At 35.7% G+C, this 27,067-nt stretch overlaps 1 protein-coding gene across 1 annotated transcript in view; it reads right to left on the reverse strand.

Annotated features, from left to right (window-relative positions):
- The window catches only part of LPGAT1 (lysophosphatidylglycerol acyltransferase 1), an 81,709-nt gene that overhangs the window by 12,989 nt on the left and 41,653 nt on the right, over positions 1-27,067 (reverse strand). The window contains 2 exon segments of the mRNA XM_038542072.1: positions 21,894-22,020; positions 25,475-25,748. Of these exon segments, the coding sequence (XP_038398000.1) occupies positions 21,894-22,020; positions 25,475-25,748 (401 nt within the window).

Raw genomic sequence — 27,067 nt, forward strand, 5'->3', positions numbered from 1 at the left:
GGTGGCGCAATGGTTTAGCCTTTGGCCCAGGGCGTGATCCTGGAGACCAGGGATCGAATCCCACATCGGACTCCGGGTGAATGGAGCCTGTTTCTCCCTCTACCTGTGTCTCTGCCTCTCTCTCTCTCTCTCATCTCTCTCTCTCTCCCCGTGTGACTATCATAAATAAATAAAAATTAAAAAAAAATAAAAATCGACTTCAGGAAAGCACAGTTTTGTTTTTTAAAGATTTTATTTATTTATTCATGATAGACACACAGAGAGAGGCAGAGACACAGGCAGAGGGAGAAGCAGGCTTCCTGTGGGGAGCTAGATGAGGACTCGATCCTGGCACTTTGGGATCATGCCTTGAACTGAATGAAGGCAGACGCTCAAACACTAAGCCACCCAAGAGCCCCAGGAAAGCACAGTTTTTTTTTTTGTGTTTTTTGTTTTTTTTTTTTTAAATTTTTTTTTTTATTTATTTATGATAGTCACAGAGAGAGAGAGAGAGGCAGAGACACAGGCAGAGGGAGAAGCAGGCTCCATGCACCGGGAGCCCGATGTGGGATTCGATCCCGGGTCTCCAGGATCGCGCCCTGGGCCAAAGGCAGGCGCCAAACCGCTGTGCCACCCAGGGATCCCGAAAGCACAGTTTTGATTACAAATTCTACTTTCAAAAATTGGAAAAGGATGAAAGGTAAGCAAAATAGAGTTTTATTTACACAGAAAATAGCTTTCTTAATGCTAGTCACCATTCTATTCCCCTAAATAAAGTACTACGTTGCTCTAAAGCAGTAATAGAGAAGTGTTTTGGTTTATTAAATATTTTAATGGGGTAGGAGATCCTAAAGTCCAGAAACTTTAAGTTTCAGCTACCATAAAATCCCCTACTAGAATTAGGTTTTCTTTTGCTTTGAAAGAGCTAACAACAAAAAGAGGAATTAAAGGGATCCCTGGGTGGCGCAGCGGTTTGGCGCCTGCCTTTGGCCCAGGGCCTGATCCTGGAGACCCGGGATCGAATCCCATGTCGGGCTCCTGGTGCATGGAGCCTGCTTCTCCCTCTGCCTGTGGCTCTGCCTCTCTCTCTCTCTGTGTGTGTGTGTGACTATCATAAATAAATAAAAATTTAAAAAAAAATTTACAAAAAAAAAAAAAGAGGAATTAAAGGACATCACGACTTTTAAAGAGAAGAAATACTTGAAATGCTTAACACTACATAAAATCATCTCATCAGCTAGTATTTCTTAGCCCTTTTAATGCCTATACTCTTAAGTAACCGAAAGATCTCTTTCAAACTAAAAATTTTACCTCTGCACTCTCTCATGTTCTCATACGCCTCACTAAAGTGAGAGTGGGACTTCACGGTTGAAATTCCCTTCCACAAGCAGTAGAATTTTGGTTTGGGGTAGTTTTGTTGTTGTTGTTTTTTAATATGTGCATCCACGGTCTTTGCTTTTTAGGCACAATTAAAATAATCCCAGAAGGTAGTGTGGCATAGTGATTAAGAGTACAGACTCTGGGACAGACTGCCTGGAGTTGAATTCTGGCTCTAGAGCACTTGCCAACTATGTGACCAGGGGAAAATGGTTTTATCCTCTGTACAACTTAAACTTAGTTCCCTCATCTGTAAAATGGGTTAATAATATTATTTACCTTATAAAGTCATTCTATATGTATACTAGTGGGCAGAAGGTAGTGGCCTGACTTGGCATCAGTAGTGACGGTGGCAGTTGTTAAATGCCAGATCGCTCATGGCAAGTATCGTGCTTTCAAGTTTTCTGGGTTCAGCAACAGCTGTAGTGACTAGACTGGACCTGAAGCTGTTGTAAGGGTTTGACAATCCATGACTATTTTCATACAGTATTCTATTCTATACAGATAGTGTGTGTGTATTTCTATACCAAGTGAGGTAACAATGTAGTCAGCCTCAAGACCAGTCATATAAATAGATAAATGTTGTTACCAAGTATTACAAAGGTGAATTCCTGACAGAGATTTTCAAGACTCTTATTATCAATATTGATATAATAAGAGGAGCAGGGACATGGAGATAAAATTTCAAATGAGGAGGCCCTGGGCTATTTAAACAAGTTTGTCTTTCCATTCCTTCAAAGCGTAACTTTCTACTCTGAATTATAAAGAACCCTCAAATTAGAAATAATATTCCAAGAATTTTATTGTCTCTTCTTTTTTCTCTCCCCATTTCAACTAAGAATGATGCAGATCCCTACAGGGGAAAATTACATAGGATACACAAGCTCCTAAGGCTGTTTCCACAGACTATTTCACCTGTAGTGGACATGGAATCCTACAGAATGTAGCCATTAGGCAAACACATTTCTATGGAAAAATATTCTCAGTGTTCACCACACAACACTAAGCTCACATCTCTTCATCTGTTACATCTTTGTCCTTGGCTGCAAAAGGCCAAACTCCCTGTCTCAAGCCACCATCTCACTTAAAGTGGGTTTCAAAGGGAGATGAGTTATTTATTTTTTTGAAGTAGCTTTTCCTAGCCTTTTCCCTTGTCTGAGAAGTCTCTTCAGGTACCTACTTGTATGAAATAGCCATTACATTAGTATTGTGAAGACGGCATGTCCATGTCCGCCAAGCAATCCTCTAACCTTAATCTACAGGTAGGAAGATGAATTAACACAAATAATGACGATTTTGTTTTTACCTTTTCTATATTTACAGTTGACTCCTTTTTTCTTGTCACATTGCCTGATCCAGATAATACTGAATAGAAGTGGTAGTAACGAGCTCCCTTGTCTCTCATTTCTCATCTTTCAGGGAGAAACATTCAATAGTTCACCATTAAGTCTGATATCTACTGTAGATTTTTTTGGTAGATACCATCAATATGATTTTAAAAATCCCCTTCTATTCCTAGTTTGCTAAGTGTTTTCTTTGCTATCATGAGTGGGAGTTAACACTTTATTGATTTTTCCCCATCTATTACATGCTTATGTAATTTCTTTTTTTTTTTTTTTTTTTTTTTTTTAAATTATAAAAAAACAGTAATTTCTTTCTTTATTCTGTTAATGTGATGAATTCAATTGACTGATTTTGAATGTTAAACCAAACTTTCATACCTGGGAATATATATTCTCAGTATATAATCTGATGTGTTTTTTATATATACCTGGGTTAGTCTGGCATCGATAATCATGTAAGAGATTTGCCTGTAAATTTTCCTTTCTTACAATACCCTTGGTTCAGATTTTGCTGGTCTCATAAAACAAGCTCAGAAGTATCTCCTCTTAAAAAAAAAAAAAAAAAAAAAAAGAAGTATCTCCTCTTTTCTATGCTCTGGAAGACTTATACTTAATGTCTTTTACTGTCTTTTTAATGACTAGAGAAACTGTAGTAATGTCCCCCTTTACATTCCTGATATTGGCAATTTCGATTTCCATTAAAAAATTATCCTTTATAATTCCCTGCATTTTACTATCTTTGTATTTAATTTGCATTTTCCCCCTAAATTCTTGAGGTAGACATTTAGATCACTGATTTTCAGTTTTTTTCTTTTCTCACAGAAGCTTTTTAAGGGTACAAATTTTCCTCTAAATACAGATTATGTTATATCCCATGAATTTTTATAGATTATATTTTCCTTTTCATTCTGTTAAAATTTCCTAATTTCATTGTAATGTCTTAATACACACTAAACATGAAATTCCTCTTATTCCCTAATGATGGACAGTTTCTTATCTTTTGTTATTCTAAACGTGTAGTGATGAATAACATTATGCAAAAGTCCATTCTTATGTGTATATCTACAGGATAAAATCCCAAAAGTGATATTGCTAAATCAAGATTGAATGCATTAGTAATCTTGAAAAATGTTGCCAAATTGTCTTTATAAAGATTATACCAATTTACATTCCCACTAGCAATTTATGAGAATGTCTCTCATGGAAAGATTTATTTTTTAAGATTTATTTTTATTTTTTTTATTTTTTTTATTTTTTATTTTTTTTTTTAAGATTTATTTATTTTGAAAGAGAGAAAAAGGGAGAGTGAGCACGTATAGGGGGTAGAGTGGAGGGAGAGAGAATCTCAAGCAGAATCCCTGCTGAGTGCAGAGCTCACGTGGGGCTGGCTCCATCTCAGACCCTGGGATCACAACCTGAGCCGAAATCTAGAGACAGACACCCAACCAACTGAGCCACGCAGGCACCCTCATGGAAAGATTTTTAAACTGGAGAGTATCATAGTCAGAGAGGCTCTGCTTTAGAGGATAGCTAGCAGTATTTCACAATTGGGATATGCAAATTTGGGGACATATTCTTGGGGATCCATCCATGAGTTCTCTTTAAGTATACAGAGATCTTGTGTTTTCATTTCAATATTTATCTTAATAGAAATATTCTGAATTATACAGATAAACATCCTTTAAAAAAATTTTTTTTAATTAATAAAAAAGTTTTAGGTAGGTTCCACACCCAGCATGGAGCCCAATGTGGGGCTTGAAATCCTGACCCTGCTACCCTACCATTAAGACCTCAGCCGAGATCAAGAGTCAAGAGTCAGATGCTTTACCGACTGAGCCACCCAGGTGCCCCCAGATAAACGTCCTTTAACTAAGTACCACCACATGACTTCAGTGCCTATGTTTACAGTCACTTTGGCGCAATGCTGTACTACTTTAAAAGGCCAGAAGAGTGAACAGGGGCATACTCGAGGGCAAAATCTATTCTTTTACCCATTAAAATTTGAGATTTAGTTGTAACTCTCCCTGTGACTTATAATATCTATTAAAATAAGTGGTGAGTTCTGCTTTTCATAAGCTCAGAGTAGTTCACAGGTTAACAGTTACAAATTCAGGATGAAACACAAAAAGGAATTAGTGGAATGCATTGGGGAGGGACTAGAGACAGGTCAACACCAGAGGAATGTCAACACTGGGAAGACAGGAATGGCACTGGGAGAGTCTTCCATTTTTTCCAGCGTTTTACCTGAGAATAATTTCTAATTAGCGCCACCCAGGGAGACCTAAAATTTACATGAGAATATGTAGTCTTACTGGTTGAAGAAAGAGAGGACAGAGATTAGGATGACCATAGTAGCTGGAAAGGCAGGAATCCCAGAAAGAAACAGACTCAGAGGGGGAGTCACGACTTCAAACCACTGACTGAGCCCTGCACTGTGTGACAGGGCAGACTCCAGGCGGAAGAAGGCCTCATGATCCGTAGCCAGCACAAGAGAGGTGTGCCCAGAGCCACCCAGGAAACTTAACTCTTCAGGAAATATAATCGTTTCTTTCTTTTTGTTTCCTCCAAATTAGATATCCTTAAAGAGTTGAGGTTTTTAGGAAAGTCTGTTAAACTTCATCCTGATACTAGAAGAATTTTTTTAAAACTAAAAACTTAAATTAAAAAATTGGATTTTAGGGATGCCTGGGTGGCTCAGCAGTTGAGTGTCTGCCTTCAGCTCAGCGCATGATCCTGGAATCCCGGGATCGAGTTCTGAATCGGGCTTCCTGCATGGAGCTTGCTTCTTCCTCTGCCTGTGTCTCTGCCTCTCTCTGTATGTCTCTCATGAATAAATAAATAAAATCTTTTAAAAAATGGATTTTATTTTTAAGTGGATGGCATTACAAATTACTTTTTACTTTTAGATAATTTCATACTATCTTAACACAGTTTTGCAATATAGGTAGCACTCTTTAAACTACTCCCTTCTACTACATTGAATAGTAGCCAAATGGTTTGGGAAATTAATTGTATTACTTTTTGACTTCTAAAAATATACTATTTCTATATACATAAAATCAGGCCTAATCAACCTAAGAATAACTTAGCAGGAGCCACAGGGCTAGAGAATATCTTAAAATAGTATTTAAAACATCTTTATAAGGAGAAAAGTGACTAAAAATATGGCTGAATTAAAAAGAGAAAGTTGGGTTTACTATCTGAACTCCTGAAAGAACATGGTAAGGTTGGTGAGGAATATATTGCTTTAAATGGCGGTGAGTGTGGGAATGGGGCTGTGTTTTAACAGAAAGCCTTCCCTACCATCTGCCTAGAAGAGCCTGGACACTCTCTTGCCTTAGGAAATGGCCAGGATTGCAGACCAAATGCTCCCTCAAGAGCAATCTACTTTTATTACTCTGTTTGATCACCATGGGATTAAAATATTAAAACAACTAATCCCTTGATATGGCAAAGTATCAAATGCACTCAATACTAGTCCTCTTGGAATCAAATAAAAGGCATTCTTATGGGATATAAAGAAGTAAACAAATAAATAAAAGAAATACATCTTCCCAATACCAGTAGTTATCCAAATGAGAAACCAGCTTCTAATTTTCAAGAAACAAAAACTCTAATTATCAGTAATCCAGAATGTACTCTTGAATACAGAGTATTCTACCAAAATCCATTGAATCAGATTTAAGAGCACTAGATAAATTACACTTGCAAAAAAAAAAAGATATAAATAATGCTTAGCAGCTGGCACCTCTATATATTTGAGTTAGAACATTTGAATTTTCATGTTACCAAGAATCCAAAATGGGAGCTAACAAACAACATGGCTAAATCCTCAAAGTGAGTTATGCCAACTACAAGTAAAGGACTTAATAAGCATGCAGGAAAATTTTGAGATGGACAGTTCCTGCCTTCAAAATCCTAATGATGTAGCAGAGGGAAAAGAACAGTAAACACATCCTCTAAAACTAGATATGGTAAATGTTGCGTAAGGAGTTTAAAGAACTTCTGTGTTAAGTTTAAAGGAAGGGGTGTGTGTGCCTACTTATAGCACAGGATACATGGAAATGGTATCACTTGCGTTGGTCTAAAAGAGGAAGTAGGATTTAAAAATCTTTTTAAATAAAGTAACACATTGCATCCAGTTTTCAAGAGTCAGAGTACTACAAGGTTCACAATGAAGAGTAATGACCCTGTATTTTCCCTCCTAGACACCTGTTTTCCAGATACAACTCCTTCCATTTTCTTTTGCTATTTACCTCCATATTGCTTACAAACCTACTACCACTATTTCTGGATTATCCGGTTTCATATGTATTCATTGACTTGTTGCTATGGAAGATCAGGATTTGGGTCTCTTACCCCTTTTCCTTTCAGTTTCCTCCTCCTCTTCTCCTACAGTTAGTATTTCCCTTCTCAATGCCAACTCTGTCCTTTGGAGCTATGCTTACTAGTTGATGTTCTATTCATTTTCTCACATGTCTATTCCCTCTATCGGGCTGTGCTGTCCTCAACATTGCATACCCAGTGTGTATATCAGTGCTTAATCCTTCATGGGAACTCAAGTTTGCTGAACAGAACTAAAATGAAAGTAACCTGCTGGCGTAAAACTTAGGAGGTGCCATCTGTAGACAGCCATCAGTACCATGGGAATAGTTAAGTGACACCACCAGGGTTAGTGTGATAAGAATAACTCAGAAATGCAGAAACTACTTGCCTCCAAAAACAGATTTATGGACAAGAACAGATACTGTCAAATTTAACATATCGGAATATCTCCCAGCATTCAAGTCCCAGAAGTCTTGCTCTGAGCCACCGTCTTGAGGTAAGCTGCTCAAGGCTTCATCCTCAACATAATGAAATGTAATATTTATAGCTTCCCCCAATCCACTAGCAAGGCTTAAGAAGGAAAAAAAAAAAAAAAAAAAGCCCACTTAGTTATCTGAAAATAGATTTCAGCAACTCAGATAGAAGCTTTTACCTACTTCAACCCAGGGACAAACCAAGGATCTAAGGCAGCAAACCCAGGGTCATAGAGAATTCTGAGTGCCTTGAACACTGATGGAGAAAGGGAGAAGGCAGGCAGCACCTTGTCCACCGCTTCCTTGCACAGCTGGGAAAGTTCAGCCTGGGGCCCCTATCCCTTGAGCCCAGCTCCTGCTCCTTGTGATCGTCAAAATTGTAGTAAATCCACATGTCACACGAGGGTATAAACAACGAGGGGGCATTGTTCAGACCTCAAGCTTATTTATTACATCTTTATTAGTGTTCTATATTGAGACACAATAAGATATTTAACAAATAAATGCTTGCTGAAGGAAGTAAATTGTCAAGCAAAATACAACACTATGATATTTACTTAAGAGAATCACTATTACACTTTCCTTGAGTCTAACGACTTTTAGAAATTTTTTGTTAAGACTATTTTGGGGGGCAGTTTAAGGTTCCCAGCAAAACTGAGGGGAAGACACACAGAATTCTCCCTATATGCCTAATGACTTTTGAAAACTTTTTAAGATAATTTCACGTTCAAAGAAAAGTTGTAAAAATAGTATAGAGAATTCACATTCACATATATGCTTCACCCAGATTCCCCAAATATCAATATTCTCCATATTTACCATTTTTTCTCCCCATATGCATATATATGTGTGTATATATGATTTTTCGACTTTTGAGAGGAAGTTACAGAGAGTGTTCCCTAAGTCCTTCCATGTGTATTTTCTAAATACAAAGACAGTCTCTAACGTAACCACAGTGGAAGGATCAAAATCAGGTAATTTCAAATTAACACTGATATAATACTATTATCTAATCTATAAACTATGGAAAAAGAAAAAAAGAAGGTATCATGCTTTAGGAAGAGGAATACAGCAGTAAAATAAACAATGACTGAAGACAGAACCAATATTAATTAAGGGAATATTTAATAAGCAAATATATTCCAGGTAAAAGGTAATGAGGTATGAGCTAGGCTGTGGCATTTAGATTAAAACAACAACAACAACAAAGGGGTAGAAACATACATTACAGAGGTTTCCTTCATAGGAACTGGTAGCTGAATTTGAGAGAGAGAATTAAACTAAAAGGTGAAAGAGTCAAAGGAACTCTAAAATGTTCATTCTGGGTGAGTGCAGAATGGTGTTAACATAAACCCCGACTGGACAGCCAGGAGAGACAAGTTTATGTGAAGAAAAATGAGTTCAGTTTTAGAAATACTAGGCTTGCAGAAGCAACAGGCGATCCCAGTGGAGGAAAGGAAGTAAAATGAGGATCTGGAACTTGGGAGAAGGCTGGGGAACTAGAGGTATGTCTCTTCGGGAGCTGTTTCTGTTTACTCTCCTACTATGAACTCACACCTCCACAGACAAAAGAGGCTAAAAACAGACTCCTGGAGAAGTCTATATTTAAGCAATCTGTCATAGTGTGTGTGTGTGTGTGTGTATGAGATCCTGTATTAAATGAAAGGTTAGACAAAAAGACCTAGCTAGCCCTGCCACTTCTCAGATTCAATTCAACAACTGCAAGTAACTAAAAGATAGTGATAGTAGTCAGTGACAGTTATACTTAACCATTATTCATTTCAAAATTAAAAGCTAAGAATTTTTTATTTGGGGGGACATATTTCCAACAACATTAAGTTAGAAAACAAAAAGTTTTTGAGTATCAATGACAGTCATTGTGATTAACCTTGAAGAGACATGAAAGTGCATAGAACATGGTGAAACCCACGGGGCCAGGAGGTGGGGAGAGAGTGCTTCATTTCCAAAGCTTGTCACAGTTCTCCATATCACATTATATCCAGATTCATATACCGAAAACAACTTAGCAAATTAGGTTGTGGTCTTTGTTCTCGACTATGTTAACATATGTTAACAAGTACAAAATTTCTTGCATGTTTAACTTTCTATAAATATTTGGAAGGAAATGATGTTACGTCGGGGCCCCTGTGTGGCTCAGTCAGTTGGGCAGCTGACTCTCGATTTCAGCTAAGGTCATGATCCCAGGGTCCTGAGATAGAGCCCTGCGTCAGGCTCTGCACTCCCTTTGCTCCTCTTCCTGCTCACGCTCTCTCTCTCTCTATATATATATCTTTCTAAAACAAATAAAAAATGACATCTTAAAATAAAAGAAATGAAGTCTGTCTTCTAAGTAAAAGATGAAGTTTATCTCACTTGAAATGATGGTTCACCTCTTTCAAATTTCAACTTCATTACAGAAACACAGAATTCAACCCACAAACTCAGTCAAACTTCAATTAAGACCAGTAATTCAATGCCTCCAGCATCCTGAATGGTGACAAACTAAAATGTTTTCTTTTCTTAAAGGAAAGGGGAGGAAAAAACTGCTGGCGCAAAAAAAAAAAAAGAAAGAACTTGTGGGTGGTGAGCATTAATAAAAACAGCCAAGCATAACTAAAAACCTGAAGATTAAACTTAAATGTGTAGCTTTCCATTTTCCAACTAGAAGCTCCAAATAGTGACCTCTGACTAAAATGTCCAGCCTTTTCCAGGGAAAAGCTACGATATGGAGGCAAAGCAGCAGAAAACAAGAGATGATAAGAAAAGGAGACAGAAAGAAGAGAATTACCAGAAACAGCAAAAATAGGGGTGAAGTGAGCAATAATTCTAAGCAGGGATACAGAAAAGCCCTAGCATAAGAAAAACTAAAGATAGGACATTGTTTTCTTCTGCTAGGAAAAAAGGAAAGCCACTTTTAGCTCCAGAGGCAAGCTTAGTACCTCCCTCCCAGGTGGGTAATTTTGGGGCTGGGGTGGAGGGTGGTAAACCTCTAAGCATGCATCATTAGTGTCTAAATGTGTGTATCACTCAAGGGTGAACTACTGTAGAGTTATTCACAGTTCCTGGGAAAAGGTGACCTGAAATTTGGTCCCCATTAAGTTAAATAACTGATTTTCACTATATTAATTTTATTCTCCTTTATTCCAACTTCTACACCAAAAAAGTATTATAGACATTTAAGCCCCTTAAAGTTCACTTTTAATTATGGATAAAGCACTAGAATATGAAAATCTAGACTAGAATTTCAATATGCTGGACACAAAGGGGTAAAATCTATGTGGTGTCTATTAAATGATATTTATTTTATTTATTTTTATTTTTTAAAGATTTTTATTTATTTGAGACAGAGCAAGAGCGAGAGAGAGATCACTGAGGGAAAGGGAAAAGCAAGCTCTCCAGCTGAGCAGAGAGCCAGACGTGGGGCTCGATTCCCAGGACCCTGGGATGGTGATCTGAGCTAAAGGCAGACGCTTAATATACTGAGCCACCCAGGTGCCCCGAATGGTATTTTATTTTTTAAAGATTTTATTTATTCATGACAGACACAGAGAGAGAGAGAGGCAGAGACACAGACGGAGAAGCAGGCTCCATGCAGGGAGCCCAACGTGGGACGTGATCCCGGGTCTCCAGGATCACATCCTGGGCTGAAGGCGCTAAACTGCTGGGCCACTGGGGCTGCCCCTGAATGTTATTTTAAATGTGAATTTATTACATTCTTAAAACTACCTGATGAAAATGCTTTTGTTTCAATTATGGATTATTAGACCAAAATTCTAAGTTCTGCAGGCAATTTCTTTTTTCCATTAGTTTTTTAAATCGAAAAATTAATACATTCACGTTGTAAAAAACAAACAAACTCAAATAGTATAGTGAGAAGTCCCTCCCCACCAGAGGTATTCACTATTAACAGAGAATCACTGTGCTATATAGAACCAATAGTCCTAAACCACTTCATTTGTTGAATAGTCTTTGTTCCACTGATATGTGATACTTACTTAATCATACACAAGTCCCCAAGTCTGGATTTTCTAATCTTTCCATTGGTCTGGTCCTGCCCTCATACTACACTGTTTTAATTACAGTAAGCCTTGACATTTGGTAGGATGTTTCTTTCATTTTCAAACTGTCTTTGCTATATTCACAGTTATCTTTACTCTCTCGAATTTTAGAACCATTTCATCAAGTTTTGAGAAAAACCCTCCTAGATTGCAATTATGTAATTGCCATTATGTTAAATTTATAGATTAATTCGGGAGAACTGACATCTTTGTAATTTTGAGTCTTCCCCTCTATAAGCACAGTCTCTCCAACTATTTAGTTCTTTTATGTTCAATGAAGCTTTTATATTTTTTCTTCATAAAAGTCTTACACACTTTTTGTTACATCTTACTGTGAGGTACTTTATAGTCTTCTTGCTTCTGAGAATAGCATTTTTCTTTAAAGATTGTATTTCCTATTTATTGCCAGGATACGGGATACCATTGATTTTTCTGTAGTGATTTTATATCAAGCACTGGGTGTTACATGTACTAATGAATTATTGAACTCTATATCTGAAACTAATGATGTCAAGTAATATGTTGAGTAACTCAATTTAAATAAAAAGATTGATGAACGCTATAAATAGATGGTCAATTCAGTTTCTTGGATTATCTATGTAGACTACTGGGATGGTTAAAACTATATTTGTCAACTTGACTGGGCTATGGAACACTCAGATAGCTGGGAAACATTATTTCTAGGTATATCTAGAAGAGACTAACATTTGAATCAGTAGATTAAGAAGACTGCCCCCACCAATGCAGGCGGGCACCATTCAATCCACTGAGGGCCTGAACAGAACAAAAAGTACGAGAAGGGTGAATCCACTCTCTGCTTGAGCTAAGATATCCATCTTCTCCTGACTTAGGGACATCAGTGTACCTGCTTCTTGGGCTTTTAGACTCAGATAAGGACTGGATAGATGTCATCCTCTCCTACCCTCCCATTTGCAAACTTTGGGACTCAGACTGAATTTACCACTGGCTTCCCTGGTTCTTCAGCTTGCAAACAACAGATTATAAGACTTCTCAGCCTCCATAATCATGAAAACCAATTCCTAAATTGAATCTTCTCTTATATATCACTCTATATATCCTCTCGGTTCTATTTCTCTGAAGAAACCTTGACTAAAACAACTATCAGTCATCCCAGTGGATGATTTAGGGTTCATTTTTCAATAACGTTTAGAACATTTCCAAACCTTTACAGTTTGGACCACGGGGAAAAATGCTTTCTAATGGCTCACGAAATAAGACTATGGACCTCCTTATATGGACCTCCTTATATGATCACAAGGAGGGTTTTCAGGTGAAACTGATCCTCATTATGTGTTATGTGCCAGAAGAGGCCTCAATTCTGAACTGAAGGTCCTGACATCATTGTTTGGGATTAAAGGGATGGAATGAGGAAGTATCATTTTTCCCTCAAAGCATAGGATATATTTATTTGAAATTTATTTATTTTATTTATTTTTTAAGTACGCTCCTCACTCAGCATAGAGCCTGATGGGGGACTTGAAACTCAGGACCCTGAAATCAAGGCCTGAGCTGAGATCAAGAGGTAGATGCTTAACTGACTGGGCCACCTAGGTGCCCAGTTTTGAGATTTTTAACTAAAAACAGCATTCAAAAACTACTTCTGACAGAAAACCAGATATGATATGCCTCCTGATGGAAGTAAACATCACCATTTATGACGTATTTCTAGTCAAGCAAATTCAAACTTCAATCTGATGAAGTTTTAGTATCTGCCTCCCAATTAATAGAAAATAGAGTAGCCAGAGGAATACACAGGATAAAATAAGCAAAATCAAAATCATAGCAAATTCTACAGGGCATATAATCTCGTATCCTAAAAAAAAAAAAAAAAAAAATACTATAAGGAAAAGAAAAGAGGGGGGAATCTGTAAATAAAAAGAAATATAAGAGATATTAATTAACCAACTGCAATCTAACTGAATCCAAACTTTTAAAAAAAATAATTTATGAGAGAATTCAGAAAATTTGATAACTACCTAGATATTTGATGGTCTTAATGAACTGTTATTGATGCTTTAAAAATATGGTAATATGGAATTTCTTTACAAAAGAATTATTGTATTTTAGAGAATATGTAATGAAATATTTACAAATGAAATGATATGCTGAGACTTGCTTCAGAATAATCCAGTAGGATCTCGGAAATAGCACAGGGAAAACAACATTTCACATAAAAGTAAGATAGGTACATGGGCTGAATTTATAGGTTTGGTATTTTTCATAATAAAAATTTTGGAGGAAAAATTATTTCTGCAATTATAGCCTCTAAAACTCATAAAAACTTGTGACTTTTTAATTTTGTTGTTTTAGAAAGTAAGGGGAAAAAAACAGAAAGGAGAACCAAAATGATGCATTAATCACAAATATATGAGGTTTATGCATAAAATTACTAAAATATTAGATTGTTTTTAAGTTTTGGTAATTTTTCTCATAAATAAGTTTTTCCTTCATCTCTTGACAATAACTCTCCCTATTCAGATATCATTTTAATAACACTCTACAAGCTAATATCAGAAATAACAGGTTAAAAATATCTATTATAAAGGAATCTAAAACATGGGGTGGAGGGAACTATAGGTAAGTACTAATATATTCAGCATGGTGTTATTAAAAGTCAAAACATGACAAGTCTATGGCTAATAAGGAAATGGTTCATTAGATGTATACACTAAGTAGGATTTTGGAAAGCCACTAAAAATGTAAAGATTCTGTAACAATATTTTAAAATACTTATAAAATTTGTAATCTTAATACCTAGTATAGGAAGAATGGGTATAATTTCATTAAAATGTTCATATGGGATAAAATAGAATATAAATAACTTTTATGCATATTATAGCTATAGCTACATTAAAAATATACATAAGGGGATCCCTGGGTGGCGCAGCGGTTTGGCGCCTGCCTTTGGCCCAGGGCACGATCCTGGAGACCCAGGATCGAATCCCACATCGGGCTCCCGGTGCATGGAGCCTGCTTCTCCCTCTGCCTGTGTCTCTGCCTCTCTCTCTCTCTCTCTCTCTCTGTGACTATCATAAATAAATAAAAATTAAAAAAAATATATATACATAAGAACTAATGTTAAAAAGAAATGTACAGGAATCTTATGTCAGCAGGCTGGAAAAATGTTTACCTTCTATGAAATATTTTCCAAAGTTGCGTTCTTTTATTTTTGAAAATAAACTTAATATTTTACAAAGTATATAATGGACTTAATAATTTACAAAGTATATAATGGAGGACATCTAACAACATTAAAGAAATATAATCCTTTAATCCCTGCCAAATCCAAAATATTATCATTTCAACATGTCATCAAGAAAAATTACATTCCTTTTTCCTACTAGTTGTTGAAATCCACTGTGTATTTTACATTTACAAAACATCTCAAATCAGACTAGCCACATTTTAGATGCTCAATAGCCACATGTGACTAGTGGCTGTCTACTGGCTAGTGCATGTCTAGACAGCATAAGCTTTAGCCTTCATACATTCATAAATACTGTATTCCTACTATATGTCAGCACTGCTCTGGGAATTGTGAACAAGACAAAGTATCTGCTCTCATGGAGGTTATGTTCTAGATGGGGAAGACAGACAGCAATGAGTAAACCAGTAAGATTTCTAACAGTGATTGAATACCTAGATAAAGATGCTAGTAGCTTCCTCCCAATCTTACGTTTCATGGTAGTGTATTTTACTATCAGTTGCAGAATTATTACACTCATCTCATAAATATGAAACGCGAGGCCTAAATAATGATATAATATTTCAAATGTATTACATTTGCAAAAATTAAAGGTGATGACTTTGACAAACATATTGGAAGAGGTGATCTCATATATTGCTAATGAGATTGTAATCTGATGTGACTACTTTGAGAACTACTTGACTAGCACTCCCATGCTGGGCACATACATACCCTACTTTAACTCTAGCATATGCTTAGTGAAACAGGTATAAAAAATGTTCATTGTGACATTGTTTATTATAATACCAAAAATATGAGAGAACAGGTATCCAACAATAGGAGAAGGAATTGATAATGTGACAATCAGGTCATGGGAACAGAACAGTTAAATAGTGTGAATAGTTCAAATGAATGAACGTAAAAATGAAAAATCTAGAAAATAATGCAGAGTGGAAAAATATATGTTGTAAAATGATAAATCACCTATGATTACATACATTTTAAAAGACATACAGGATAATATTATATATTATAAACATATCTATATAATAAAAATATTAGGACAGGAAGGCTACACACCAAGTTATGACACTAGTGGCTTCCATGGAAGAAAGGAAGGGATGGAATTAGGAGGGGAAATAAGGGCAACTTAACTAAAGAATCCTTTTCTGAATTAACTTTCTCTGAAATTGAAAATAAGTTCTTGCTCAAAGTCCCTAGTTAGATGCTTTCTCCAAAGTCACCAAAACTCCAGTCAAATAAGACATGAAAGTAGCACCTCTGTATTTTGTAATCTATCTATGCTATTACACTCAAGGTTTTATCTTTCTTTTTTTTTTTAAGATTTAAAAAATAAAAATATAAGCTACTTCCACCCAAGAGGACCAGTTTTCAAACTCACTGTCCTAATTTGGCGTGAAACAGACATTTATATTAAGGACACCAATTGCTTTTTTTTTTTTTTTTTAAGATTTTATTTATTTATTCATGAGAGACAGAGAGACACAGGCAGAGGGAGAAGCAGGCTCCATGCAGGGAGCCTGACGTGGGACTCGATCCTGGGTCTTTAGGATCAGGCCGTGGGCTGAAGGCGGTGCTAACCCACTGGGCCACCCGGCTGCCCTACTTTTGCTTTTATCCTTATAAACATTCTATTCCTGTAGTTAAAATCTAATGCTTAATTTTCCTATTAAGCCCTTAACAGCAGCACGCTGTGCCCATTACTTCTTTAATAGGAAGAAGCTGTCTTCCAGTGTGACAATAATAAAAGGGAAAGTGGGAGGAAAAGTTGTTCCCTCAAATGTTTCTTATAATTAAGGCTTATTAGTTCCTTTTTTAAAACAAGCACTATTTTTGAAAAAAATATCAATAATGTGGTTGTATGCATCCTAATAAAAAATATTCTCCTAGTTAAACAATACATAATATTGGGAAATAAGGAGTAAGAAAGGACATCTTTTCTCTTTTTTTTTAAATTTTATTTATTTATGATAGTCACAGAGAGAGAGAGAGAGAGAGGCAGAGACACAGGCAGAGGGAGAAGCAGGTTCCATGCACCGGGAGCCCGACGTGGGATTCGATCTTGGGTCTCCAGGATCGCGCCCTGGGCCAAAGGCAGGCGCTAAACCGCTGGGCCACCCAGGGATCCCTTTTCTCTTAAAATAATAAGTGGCTTGGGGCACCTGAGTGGCTCAGTTAGTTAAGCATCTGCCTTCCGCTCAGGTCATGATCTCGGGGTCCTGGGATTGAGCCCCACATCGGGCTCCCTGCTCAGTGGGAAGCCTGCTTCTCCCTTTCCCTCTGCCTGCTGCTTCCCCTGCTTGTGTTTCCTGTGTCAAACAAATAAATAAAAATTTTAAACTTTCTTTCTAAAAAAGAAAAAATGGCTTAAGATTAATCTGTGGGGAATGCTAATTTACTAACACTGGATTTATCAATAATCAACACACTTTACATATCTTACTAATAGTACTTTATTTTTAAGTTGCTTTGTGGTTTTCAAAAAAAATTTTTATCAGTGTATCATTTGATGCTCAAATAATGCATTCACTGAAGCTGGGGCAACCTCTAGCCAGGAAGGTCCTCAGATGGGCTGCCTGAGGAGTTACATATGCATTGAGTTTAATTAGCAAAATGGGCTGGGTACCGAATTACCACTTACTGCAAGTTTTCCAAAGAATAAGCTCCAAACATTTGCCTTAAAAGTTTGACTTTTGACAGATAACAACATTATCTATTTGTAAGGTATGATCTAGTAATATAACCATGTCACAAATGTTTGTTCTCTCATTTTGTGGTATTTTAGAAAAGTATTCTATAGCAATATAGTAACCTATATATTTAGGGCTTATCTCTTTCAGAAATCCCAAAAATCAACATATAAACCCAAGAAGTAAGAAGTGAATGGACAATGCAGAGAACGGCTATTGGGGGGGAAATTGCTTACTTCAGAAATTTGAAATAAGCTATTGCATTCTTATGCTTTTTCCTAAGCATCAATACAGAAACTTAAAATCTAGAAGAATACTCTGCTGTACATTCTGGTAATCCACAGTCTTATTTAAATAAAGACCAAATTTTTTTAAGCATTTTAGTTTTTTTAACACATTATAATTGGGATCACTCTATAGGGGAAAGTGCCTTTTAAAAAAAAAAAGTTTTATTGATTTAAGTCATCTCTTCACCCAGTGTGGGGCTTGAACTCATGACCTCGAGATCAAGAGTCACATGCCCCCAGAAATGCCATTTTTGCTCAGAAATCTCCATACATCTGTCACAGTATTCTGATGAGGTACGGAACAGGTAGTAGGATTTACCTGGCAGCCTTGACAATGATTTCCAAGAAAAGAAATGTATTATAAAAATAAAAAAACGGCCCAACTGCAGATTAATGTTAAATAATGTTAAATGATGACAACTGTATTGTTTAAGTACATTCTGATGGTCAAGAATGTTACAGTGTTCTAAGAGCACTCTTAGCCACCCAGAGGCACAGATGCATCACACAGGAAAGGACAGTTACTGCCCTCCATGAAATTTACCTAAAATATGATCAAAGTAGTTCATACATAGAGACTTAAATTTTTCCTTAACCTATTTATATTTTCAACTTGGAATTTCCCTTAGAATTGCATCATTTAATTATTATCATCTCCAAATTTGCTTTGATTTGATCTCAAATAGTCTTTTAAGTGGTACTAGTGTTCTAGGATTTATATATATATTAGGTATTTTCATAAGCTTCTACTAGCTGTTTTATGTCTTTTAAAATAGAGAATTTAAAATACATGCAGTATTCTAAGTGGGATCTGATAAATACTGAGCAGAAAGCATAATTAATTTTTGACTTTCACATGTATACTTCTCTAGATTATACTAAAAAAAAAAAAAAAAAAAACTAGCAACAGTACCAACTTGCCCAGCTACACCATAATCACCAAGTAATCATTTCACACTAAATTCTCTAAGAATGAGGGGGTGCTTTAAAAAAAAAAAAAAGCCAGTGGGGCTCAAAAGAAAAATACTTTCTACATAGTATGAAACAAAATTGGCTTGTACTATATGGCTAAATAGAAAGGTCCTGGATAAATTATGCTTAATTGCAGGAAAAAACATACATTCATTAATTATTTTTAAAAATCTGCCTATGGATGAAGATAAGCAAGGCAACATTAAGCAAAAGCACCTTTTCCCTTCTCTCTGAGCACCTATTCCCTGCTCTAACCAGTCAAAGCTGTTTAGTTTTTCTTGTCAGCATCCCCACATTGAAAGAGATTTAACCTCAGTTATTTATATTATTCACATTTGTATATATATGATTTTCAATGTTGCATTTTAAATCTCTTATTCTAATTGAAAACATATCATCCTTGTTTAAAATTTTAAAAATATAACCAAACAACTGGAGAGTTTGAACAAAAACCAATCTCTCTGAGAACAGAAAAAAAATGGGTAAGGAATACCATTTTTGTTTAAATTTATTTTAATTTCAATGGTGTTATTCCTACCAGGAAAAATCCAAGATAAGCAATAAATTTTATTTTGGAATTGAGAAAACTAGAGGTGGAGGGAAGGCCCTCAAAACCCCAACCAAACCAAAATACAATCCTTTTTTCCCCTATTTCCCAGGGTATCCAGATGGACTAAAACAATATGGGAGGCAACCTAGTCAACCTGTGGGTGATAAGAGATTCATCCCTGAGAGCTGTCACGTACACAGCCCACATCCCTTTCTCACGAGGTTCTTGCAAACCCTCAAAGGGATCCTGATGCCAAAACATCTCTCTCTCTGGCCCCTTTAATTTCCCCTCCTTTTTCGATCTGAACAAAAGTCCTTCCCTTTTCCTAACATTGGTTAGACAATAAACTCTTTTTATTAAATTTCTGTAAACAGTTTATCTACCTGTTCTAAGACTCCTAGGATGTGTATGTTTGTGTGTGTGAATATGCATGTATAAACAAATAACTGGGCAAAATGTGTACTATAATATTTTAGGATATGATTCTATATCATGATTTAATCTCTGCCAATCTAATATTTTAGAATTTTCCTTATTATTTCTATGTCTGATAATAAAGTTTTTATAATCAAATATATCTCTGAGAAGCTTCAATTTTAGCAATAGAAGTATTTTTCCGTATCAAGCTAACCATTCTGCATTTTATCTACTATTTGGTTTTTATCTCTAAATTAGGAATCCTTATTAATCTTTTTAAAATCCTTAATCTATTTTGAGACTAGATCGAAAGCTGTGAAACTACTCTGCAGAAAACTGCAGACATACGAAACACTTTGCACAGACACTAAGTTAAAAAATTCTCAGAAGTTAGATAATAGCTATACTTGTGGTGAGCATAATGTATGGAGAAACTGAATCACTACGTTGTACACCTGAAGCTAACGTAACACTGTGTCCACTATGCTCAAATAAAAAAAATTATTTTAAATTAAAATAATATCTAATTTTGAAGGCAAAAAAAAAAATTCTCAGGTCTATGCAAGTTAAGAACCTCTGCTTCAAGTGAATTTAAGTACATTAAACTTTTATTAAAATAATTTTGTGAAAAATGGACATTTCTTCAGTTCCTTAGATCTCTTATGATTCCATTCATTTTTTTAATCTATAAACTAAAATTTTCTTTTTATTGGTTAAAAAAGAAAGCAGAGTCAACTATAATAGTGTGCTTATATAATTAATGTTTTCTTCCTTGCCTCAGTTTAGGGTACGATGTGTTAGGAAGATCTACATATATCCAATGTACGTACAATCTACATGTGTCCAAAACATATACATAAGAGTCATGTAATTTGGGTTTGGGCACCAGAATTGAGTTTCATTTATAGACTACAATTTAATAATTTACTGAAGGCTAGATAAGTTTCATATATATGAAAATCAAACTTCCTGGAGAAATTCAAGGTCTAACACACTGCATTATATACAGTGCTCAGGACGACATACATGGAATGGAGTCAGGAAGGTTACCAAGAATTGCTTTCTGATCTTACACATGAACTTCACAATTTGGCAATTTAAGTCACGCAGTAAAATCAACTGTAATTTTATGGTCATCTCTTACATACCAAAAACCCAAATTGCAACATTTAAGTTTTAAAATTTTAGTTTCAAATTATTCCAACTTTGTACTTCTATTTGTAAAACTATGATGGCTTATACATATGAAAACATGTACCTATTTACTTTTAATGAGTATGTAATTTGAGTAGTTTTCCTCTTATAATGAATGAGGGCTTTTGTGGCAATTGTGATCTTCTGGGGTACCAACTACTCACTTTGTAACTTGGTTGCCATGGGTGAGATCTTTGACCAGAAAATTGAGTAAAGATAAATGGCTTATAAAGTGGTCACATCTATGCAGGCCTCATCAGCATCATGCTTTAATACAAATAGCTTTCAAAAAAGCAATCTACATTAAAAAAATCTCAAGAAGCTGGTGCAGAATATTCAATAAATGTTTTTGCTGTTTATGCAAATGACATGTTAAAATGTTAAATATTAAAACATTAAAAATTGTAAAGTATAAGTTTTAGCTAAATTTCCAATTTAATCATTTAAAGAAGTCTTATGTGATGTAGTGATTTAAAAACAAATCCCCATTTCTATTAACATAAATCTACTTAGCCCAAATGAGTATACATTTATGCTTGATGTTTGCCTCTAATTACTTTTGCTCAGAGTTTCAGGCAATCAAGTAATCATAGTGCCACCAGAATGCATTTTTAGAGACTTTTATCACCCAGTGAAATAAATACTTCAAATGTATTTTCATATTAAAAAGTCAGCATTAAGGGATCCCTGGGTGGCGCAGCGGTTTGGCGCCTGCCTTTGGCCCGGGGCGCGATCCTGGAGACCCGGGATCAAATCCCACATCAGGCTCCCGGTGCATGGAGCCTGCTTCTCCCTCTGCCTGTGTCTCTGCCTCTCTCTCTCTCTCTCTCTCTCTGTGACCATCATAAATAAATTAAAAAAAAAAAAAAAAAGTCAGCATTAAGAATGATATTGAGCCAACTATTTTCACTAATAATTAAAAATGTAATACTAAAACACTGTCTTGAGATAGTACTTTTATGTTGGATATATGCTGAGTACTAACACAAAATTCTTACCTGTAATGTACATGTGTGACTGTTGGTTTCCTGTACCCAAGGATCCAGGTTTGAATATCTATGGGTTCAGCTTTGGGATAAGCTATAGTTGTATCTATTATCCACTGGAGACCTTTTGATTTGCTCTCTGAGGACAAAGCAAAGAACAACTTAAAATTGGATCAATTTTTATATTATTTAAAATAATATAGTATAAAGCATGTTGATGTATCTTTTGCTTTATGAAAATATGATGAACTTTGATGTTACTGTTTCACATAATACACTTAAGATGATACCAAGCATTTCCTATATGAAATGGCTGAATCTCAAACAAATGAACAAATAACAGAGCACTATTAATTACTGGACATGCACATTCAAGCATTCAATAAGGATGCACTATCAAGGTCTAATTTATATTTTATCACTCATAAAAACTGACTTATGAAAAAGTCAGAAGCTAAAGTATCAAACCACAAAAGTAAAAAAACAGACCTCAAAATAAAACAAGTCCATTCACCAAATACAATCTAAACACCAAGATTTGTGATACTTGGAAGACATTAATAAATACTTGGAATAGGCCCCAAATTAAGCATTTTATTGATACATGATTGTCAGCTGCTGTTCTTATTTAACACAAATTTTAAAAACTCCCATTTTAGTAAGAGTTCTATGCAAATAAAGCAGTAAAACTGTCCACTCTTTGGTAGGTACAACAGGTAACATTGTAGTGAGAGGGGGTGGGAATGTTCTGTTTGCTTTGGTTGTTTGGCACACTGCTTTTATTCCCAGCATGGAGTACAAAGCTGAGCAAGAGGTGAGAGGGGAATCCTCCCAGAGAATGCAGATAGCTGGACTTGGGTGATAGTCTGTCCTTTATTTGGTATTTAAGAGAGCTCTAAAAAAATAAAACTTACTCTCAAACATAAGTCAAATGTGTACTAAGAATCAATGATATTTTATTTTTGTATATCAAATCACTAGAAGGTGACTTTAAGCTTTAAAAAAATTTAAACAATATTCTGAAGGGGACAAAATACCATAAAAATAGGTTAAGAAAATAGTAATGTTTAAATAACTTATTGTTAAAGGAACAGAGTTTGAGTAAAGAAACACATTTTAACAAGCTATCAGTGATGTACATGCTAAAATGTTTAGTATTTGGATCATATCATTATTATTATTATTTTTTGGATCATATATTAAAACAGACATGAAGACATGTTCTCTATTTATATGGAGCAAAACACTAAAAAGTAAATATTAACATTAGAGAAAATAAAACACAAAATATCAAAACACAGAAGAAAATGGTAAAAGTAAAACTAGTTTTGGAGTATATAACTTTCTAGAATTTCTTATAATTTTTCCCATTCCTATTTTAGCTAGAATAAAATTTTAACCAAGGTAAGATAAATAATAAGCTATTTGATTTTCATTATAAAAAGAAATTGTTTCTCTCCAAGAGAAAAAACATTTTCTTCATGATTGTGGGATAAGTATGACAATAGCCCCTACCCTTGTGATCTAGAACACCACAGGGTATTATTAACTGGGCAAAACTATTTAAAAAACAGCAGTCTTTATTAGTGCAACTAATCCTATTTGGAAGACCTTTGCCTTCAAGCTTTGGCTTGGCTGACATTGCCACCCTGTCTGTCTGAAGCTATTCTGAACTTTCCTTTTCTATTAAAAGACTCTTTCAATTTGTCTTTTTAATAGACGATGAAAGATTAAGAGAGCTGACTGCCAAGCAACTGCTTAAAAAAAAAAAAAAAAAACAAATGAAAACTCAGTGCAGTCTTATAGGCATTATCTCTATATCTGGTCCTAACCATCATTAAAAACATAAATTTCTGAGGGCAAATCATTTCCATTTTTATTTTTTCTAAAGAGCATTTTCTTATTTTTTTAAAAGATTTATTTATTTGAGAGAAAGAGAGAGAGAGAGAGAGAGGGAGAGGGAGAAGGAGCACAAGCACAGGGAGGGGCAGAGGGAAAAGCAGACTCCCCAGGGAGCAGGGAGCCCACTGGGAGCCTAGATCCCAGGCCCTAGGGACCATGACTCCAGCCAAAGGCAGATGTTTCACCAACTGAGCTACCCAGGCACCCCTAAATTTTTCTTAAATTGCAAAATATTACTAGGAAACAGGCCTAGTGTATTTCTTTTAGTTTTTTAATTTATCATTTATCACTAGGTTTCATAGTGTCTTGGATAAACTTGTTTATTAAAACAGTCTTGGGCATCCCGGGTGGCTCAGCAGGTTAGTGCTGCCTTTGGCCCGGGGCGTGATCCTGGAGACCTGGGATCGAGTCTCGCGTCCGGCTCCCTGCATGGAGCCTGCTTCTCCCTCTGCCTGTGTCTCTGCCTCTCTCTCTCTCTCTCTGTGTCTCTCATGAATAAATAAATAAAATCTTTAAACATTTAAATTAAATAAAATAAAAAAATAAAGCAGTCTTCACACTGTTGGCACAAATTCTTCTGCAAACCTTCACAGTTCATCAGGCTATCTCCAAAACAGTTGTATCTTTGGGTATGGTTTGCTGGCCATAAAAGTTATACATACTCATAATTAAAAAAAAAAATCAGTAAACTATTCAGAAATGAAGGGAGATCACCCATAATGTTACAAGTCAGAGAGGCAAACACTGCTAACATTTGGAATCTTTCCTTTCACTCATTTTTCATTGCTTATTGTTGACATATTTGAGATCACAATGGTTTCACAAGAGTTGTATGTTCCTCCCACTTCATTAACATGATAGAGGACAGGCTCCTTCCAAAGCCAGAAAAACTCTATAAAAATCATCTGTAATGGCTGTGTTATACTGCGTTGGATGGATATTTGATAATTACTTGTCTGTTCTCTCTTATTTCCAATTTTTTGCTATTAAAATTAATGCTGTGATAGAAAGAAAGAAAGAAAGAAAGAAAGAAAGAAAGAAAGAAAGAAAGAAAGAAAGAAAGAAAGAAGAAAGAAAGCCATAATAACCTTCTTTGCCAGTATGCTAGATTATTTCCTTTTGGTATTATTTGTAGTGGAATAATGGAGTCATTTATCAACACTTTAAGGATCTTAATAAACACCATCAAACTACACTAAGTTCATATTCTGTATCAAAAACAAACCAAAAAAACTTTCTAAATTTGATAAATGAAAAAATATACATTATTACAATTTCTATTTGATATCTCTAATTCGTTTTTCAAATTAGTGATTTCTATTCCTGTACCTTTAACCTAGCAATTCCACTTCTAGGAATCTATACTAGAGACTATATTTCCACAAATATATAATAAGATATTTATAAGGAATGTTTACTGCAGCAGTGGGAATGGCCGGGAGTATGGGAGTTGGGGTAAGGGAACGATATCTTTGACTTTATGCATTTTATATCATTTGAATAAATTATTGTAAGCATGAACTATCTTCTGTAAATAAAAACAATAAAAAATTAAATTTGCATCTTCTCCCTGAGTATTACTTCTATTTGACAAAAATTATAAATATAGAAGAGAACAACAATGTTATCTTCTGGGACTTCAGATAATCCCTGAACTCCAACAAAAGAAAAAGTGCTAAAAACCATCATACCTAATTCTTTAGCATCTCCTCCTGCTGGACTTCCATTTTCCTGTCGTGCTACAAGTGCACTCAAGATAATGTTTGTTGCCCCAATCCTTGGCAGAGTGACATGTGTAAGAAATGGCAAGTTATTTTTCTTGGCATACGCTTGACTTGTTTCTCGTCTCTTCCTGAGGAAGCCCCCTTCTGGAAACAAAACAATCCATTTTCGATCTCTGCTCCTGTAATTATTTTCTAGGTGCTTTTTAAGAAGCAGCAGCTGCTGGTCACGATGAGATTTTCCCTAAGGAGGCAGACACACACATAATAAGTACAGGTACATTTGAAATTAAAACTCCATCAAATTAAACAGTAATAACAGCTTCTAAAGTAAATCCCAATCATAGATTAGAAGAGTGATTTTCCCCCACTTACTTCCCCGTTTGACCACGGTGGTAAAAAGAAGTGATTAGCACTTACATTGCATTAGCACTCTAGAGGCAAAAAAAGTACTCTAAATGCCCCTGAAGAGTTCACTCATTCATCAGCTTAGTGACTATTTACTGAGTGCCTACTACGTGGCAGGTGTCATCCTACACACTGGAGATAGAGAAGTAAGTAAAACCCTCATGGAGCTTACTTGAGTGGAAAAGATAGAAAACTAAAATGTATAAATTCAGCTGGTGATGTGTTAGGAAGAAACAGAGTAAGAGGATAGAGAAGGTCAACAAGGTCAGGGAAAACAGCTCCAAGGAGGTGAAGTTGGAGCAAATGGGCTGGTAATGTGAGGGAACCAGTCAAGTGGAGAGGAGAGGCAGAGGACGCCGGGTGCCAAGAACAAGAAGGACAAAGGCCCTGAGGTGGGAACAAGTGCTGCATGTTCAAAGAGCATTGCCAAGGCCCACGTAGCTGATGTGTAGCTGATGTGTGATGAGTGAGTAAGATAGTGTGGTAGGAGAGGAACTGCAGAGAGAGGTGAGGACAGAGAAGTGCCTTGAGTTTGGTAAATAGTTTAGGATGAGAAGTCAATGGGTGATTTTGAACAAGGGAGGGTTATGATCTTATTTACATTAAAAAAAAAAAAAAAACTGCTGGCTCCAGGGACAGAAAGACTCCAAGAGATAAGCCTGAAGACTATTGTAGTAGTACTGGCAAGGGGGTGTGATGAGATTTGACTACGGTGTATTAATGAGAAGTGGATATGTTCAGGAAAAAATTTAAAAGGGCAAACAGGGCATTCTAATGGACTGGACCTTAGCATGAGGGAAAGAGAAGAAAGAGGATGGCTTATGAGACTTCAAAGAGGAATCCAGAAAAATTTGTAGGAAAGCCCAAAACCCACAGACAAATATTACAAGAGTTCTTCCTTTCAGTATGGTTAATTCACTAATAATTTTCCAGCCAACACTATTAAAGAAGGCCCCAAAATAACGTGTATGCTTACAGACTTTAAATTACTTCAAAGGCAAAATAGGTAAGACATTTTCTTATTTTACTGAATTGAATGATCATGATTCAACTTTATTAAGTTCCCAAGACTGCACGTAAAATATTCTTAATATTCTTGGAAACATCTATTAGTAAAATCCAAGAGACTTTCTTTACCAATAATACTTTTTCTTT

This window comes from Canis lupus, chromosome 7 (assembly GCF_011100685.1).
Source record: "Canis lupus familiaris isolate Mischka breed German Shepherd chromosome 7, alternate assembly UU_Cfam_GSD_1.0, whole genome shotgun sequence".
NCBI lineage: Eukaryota > Metazoa > Chordata > Mammalia > Carnivora > Canidae > Canis > Canis lupus.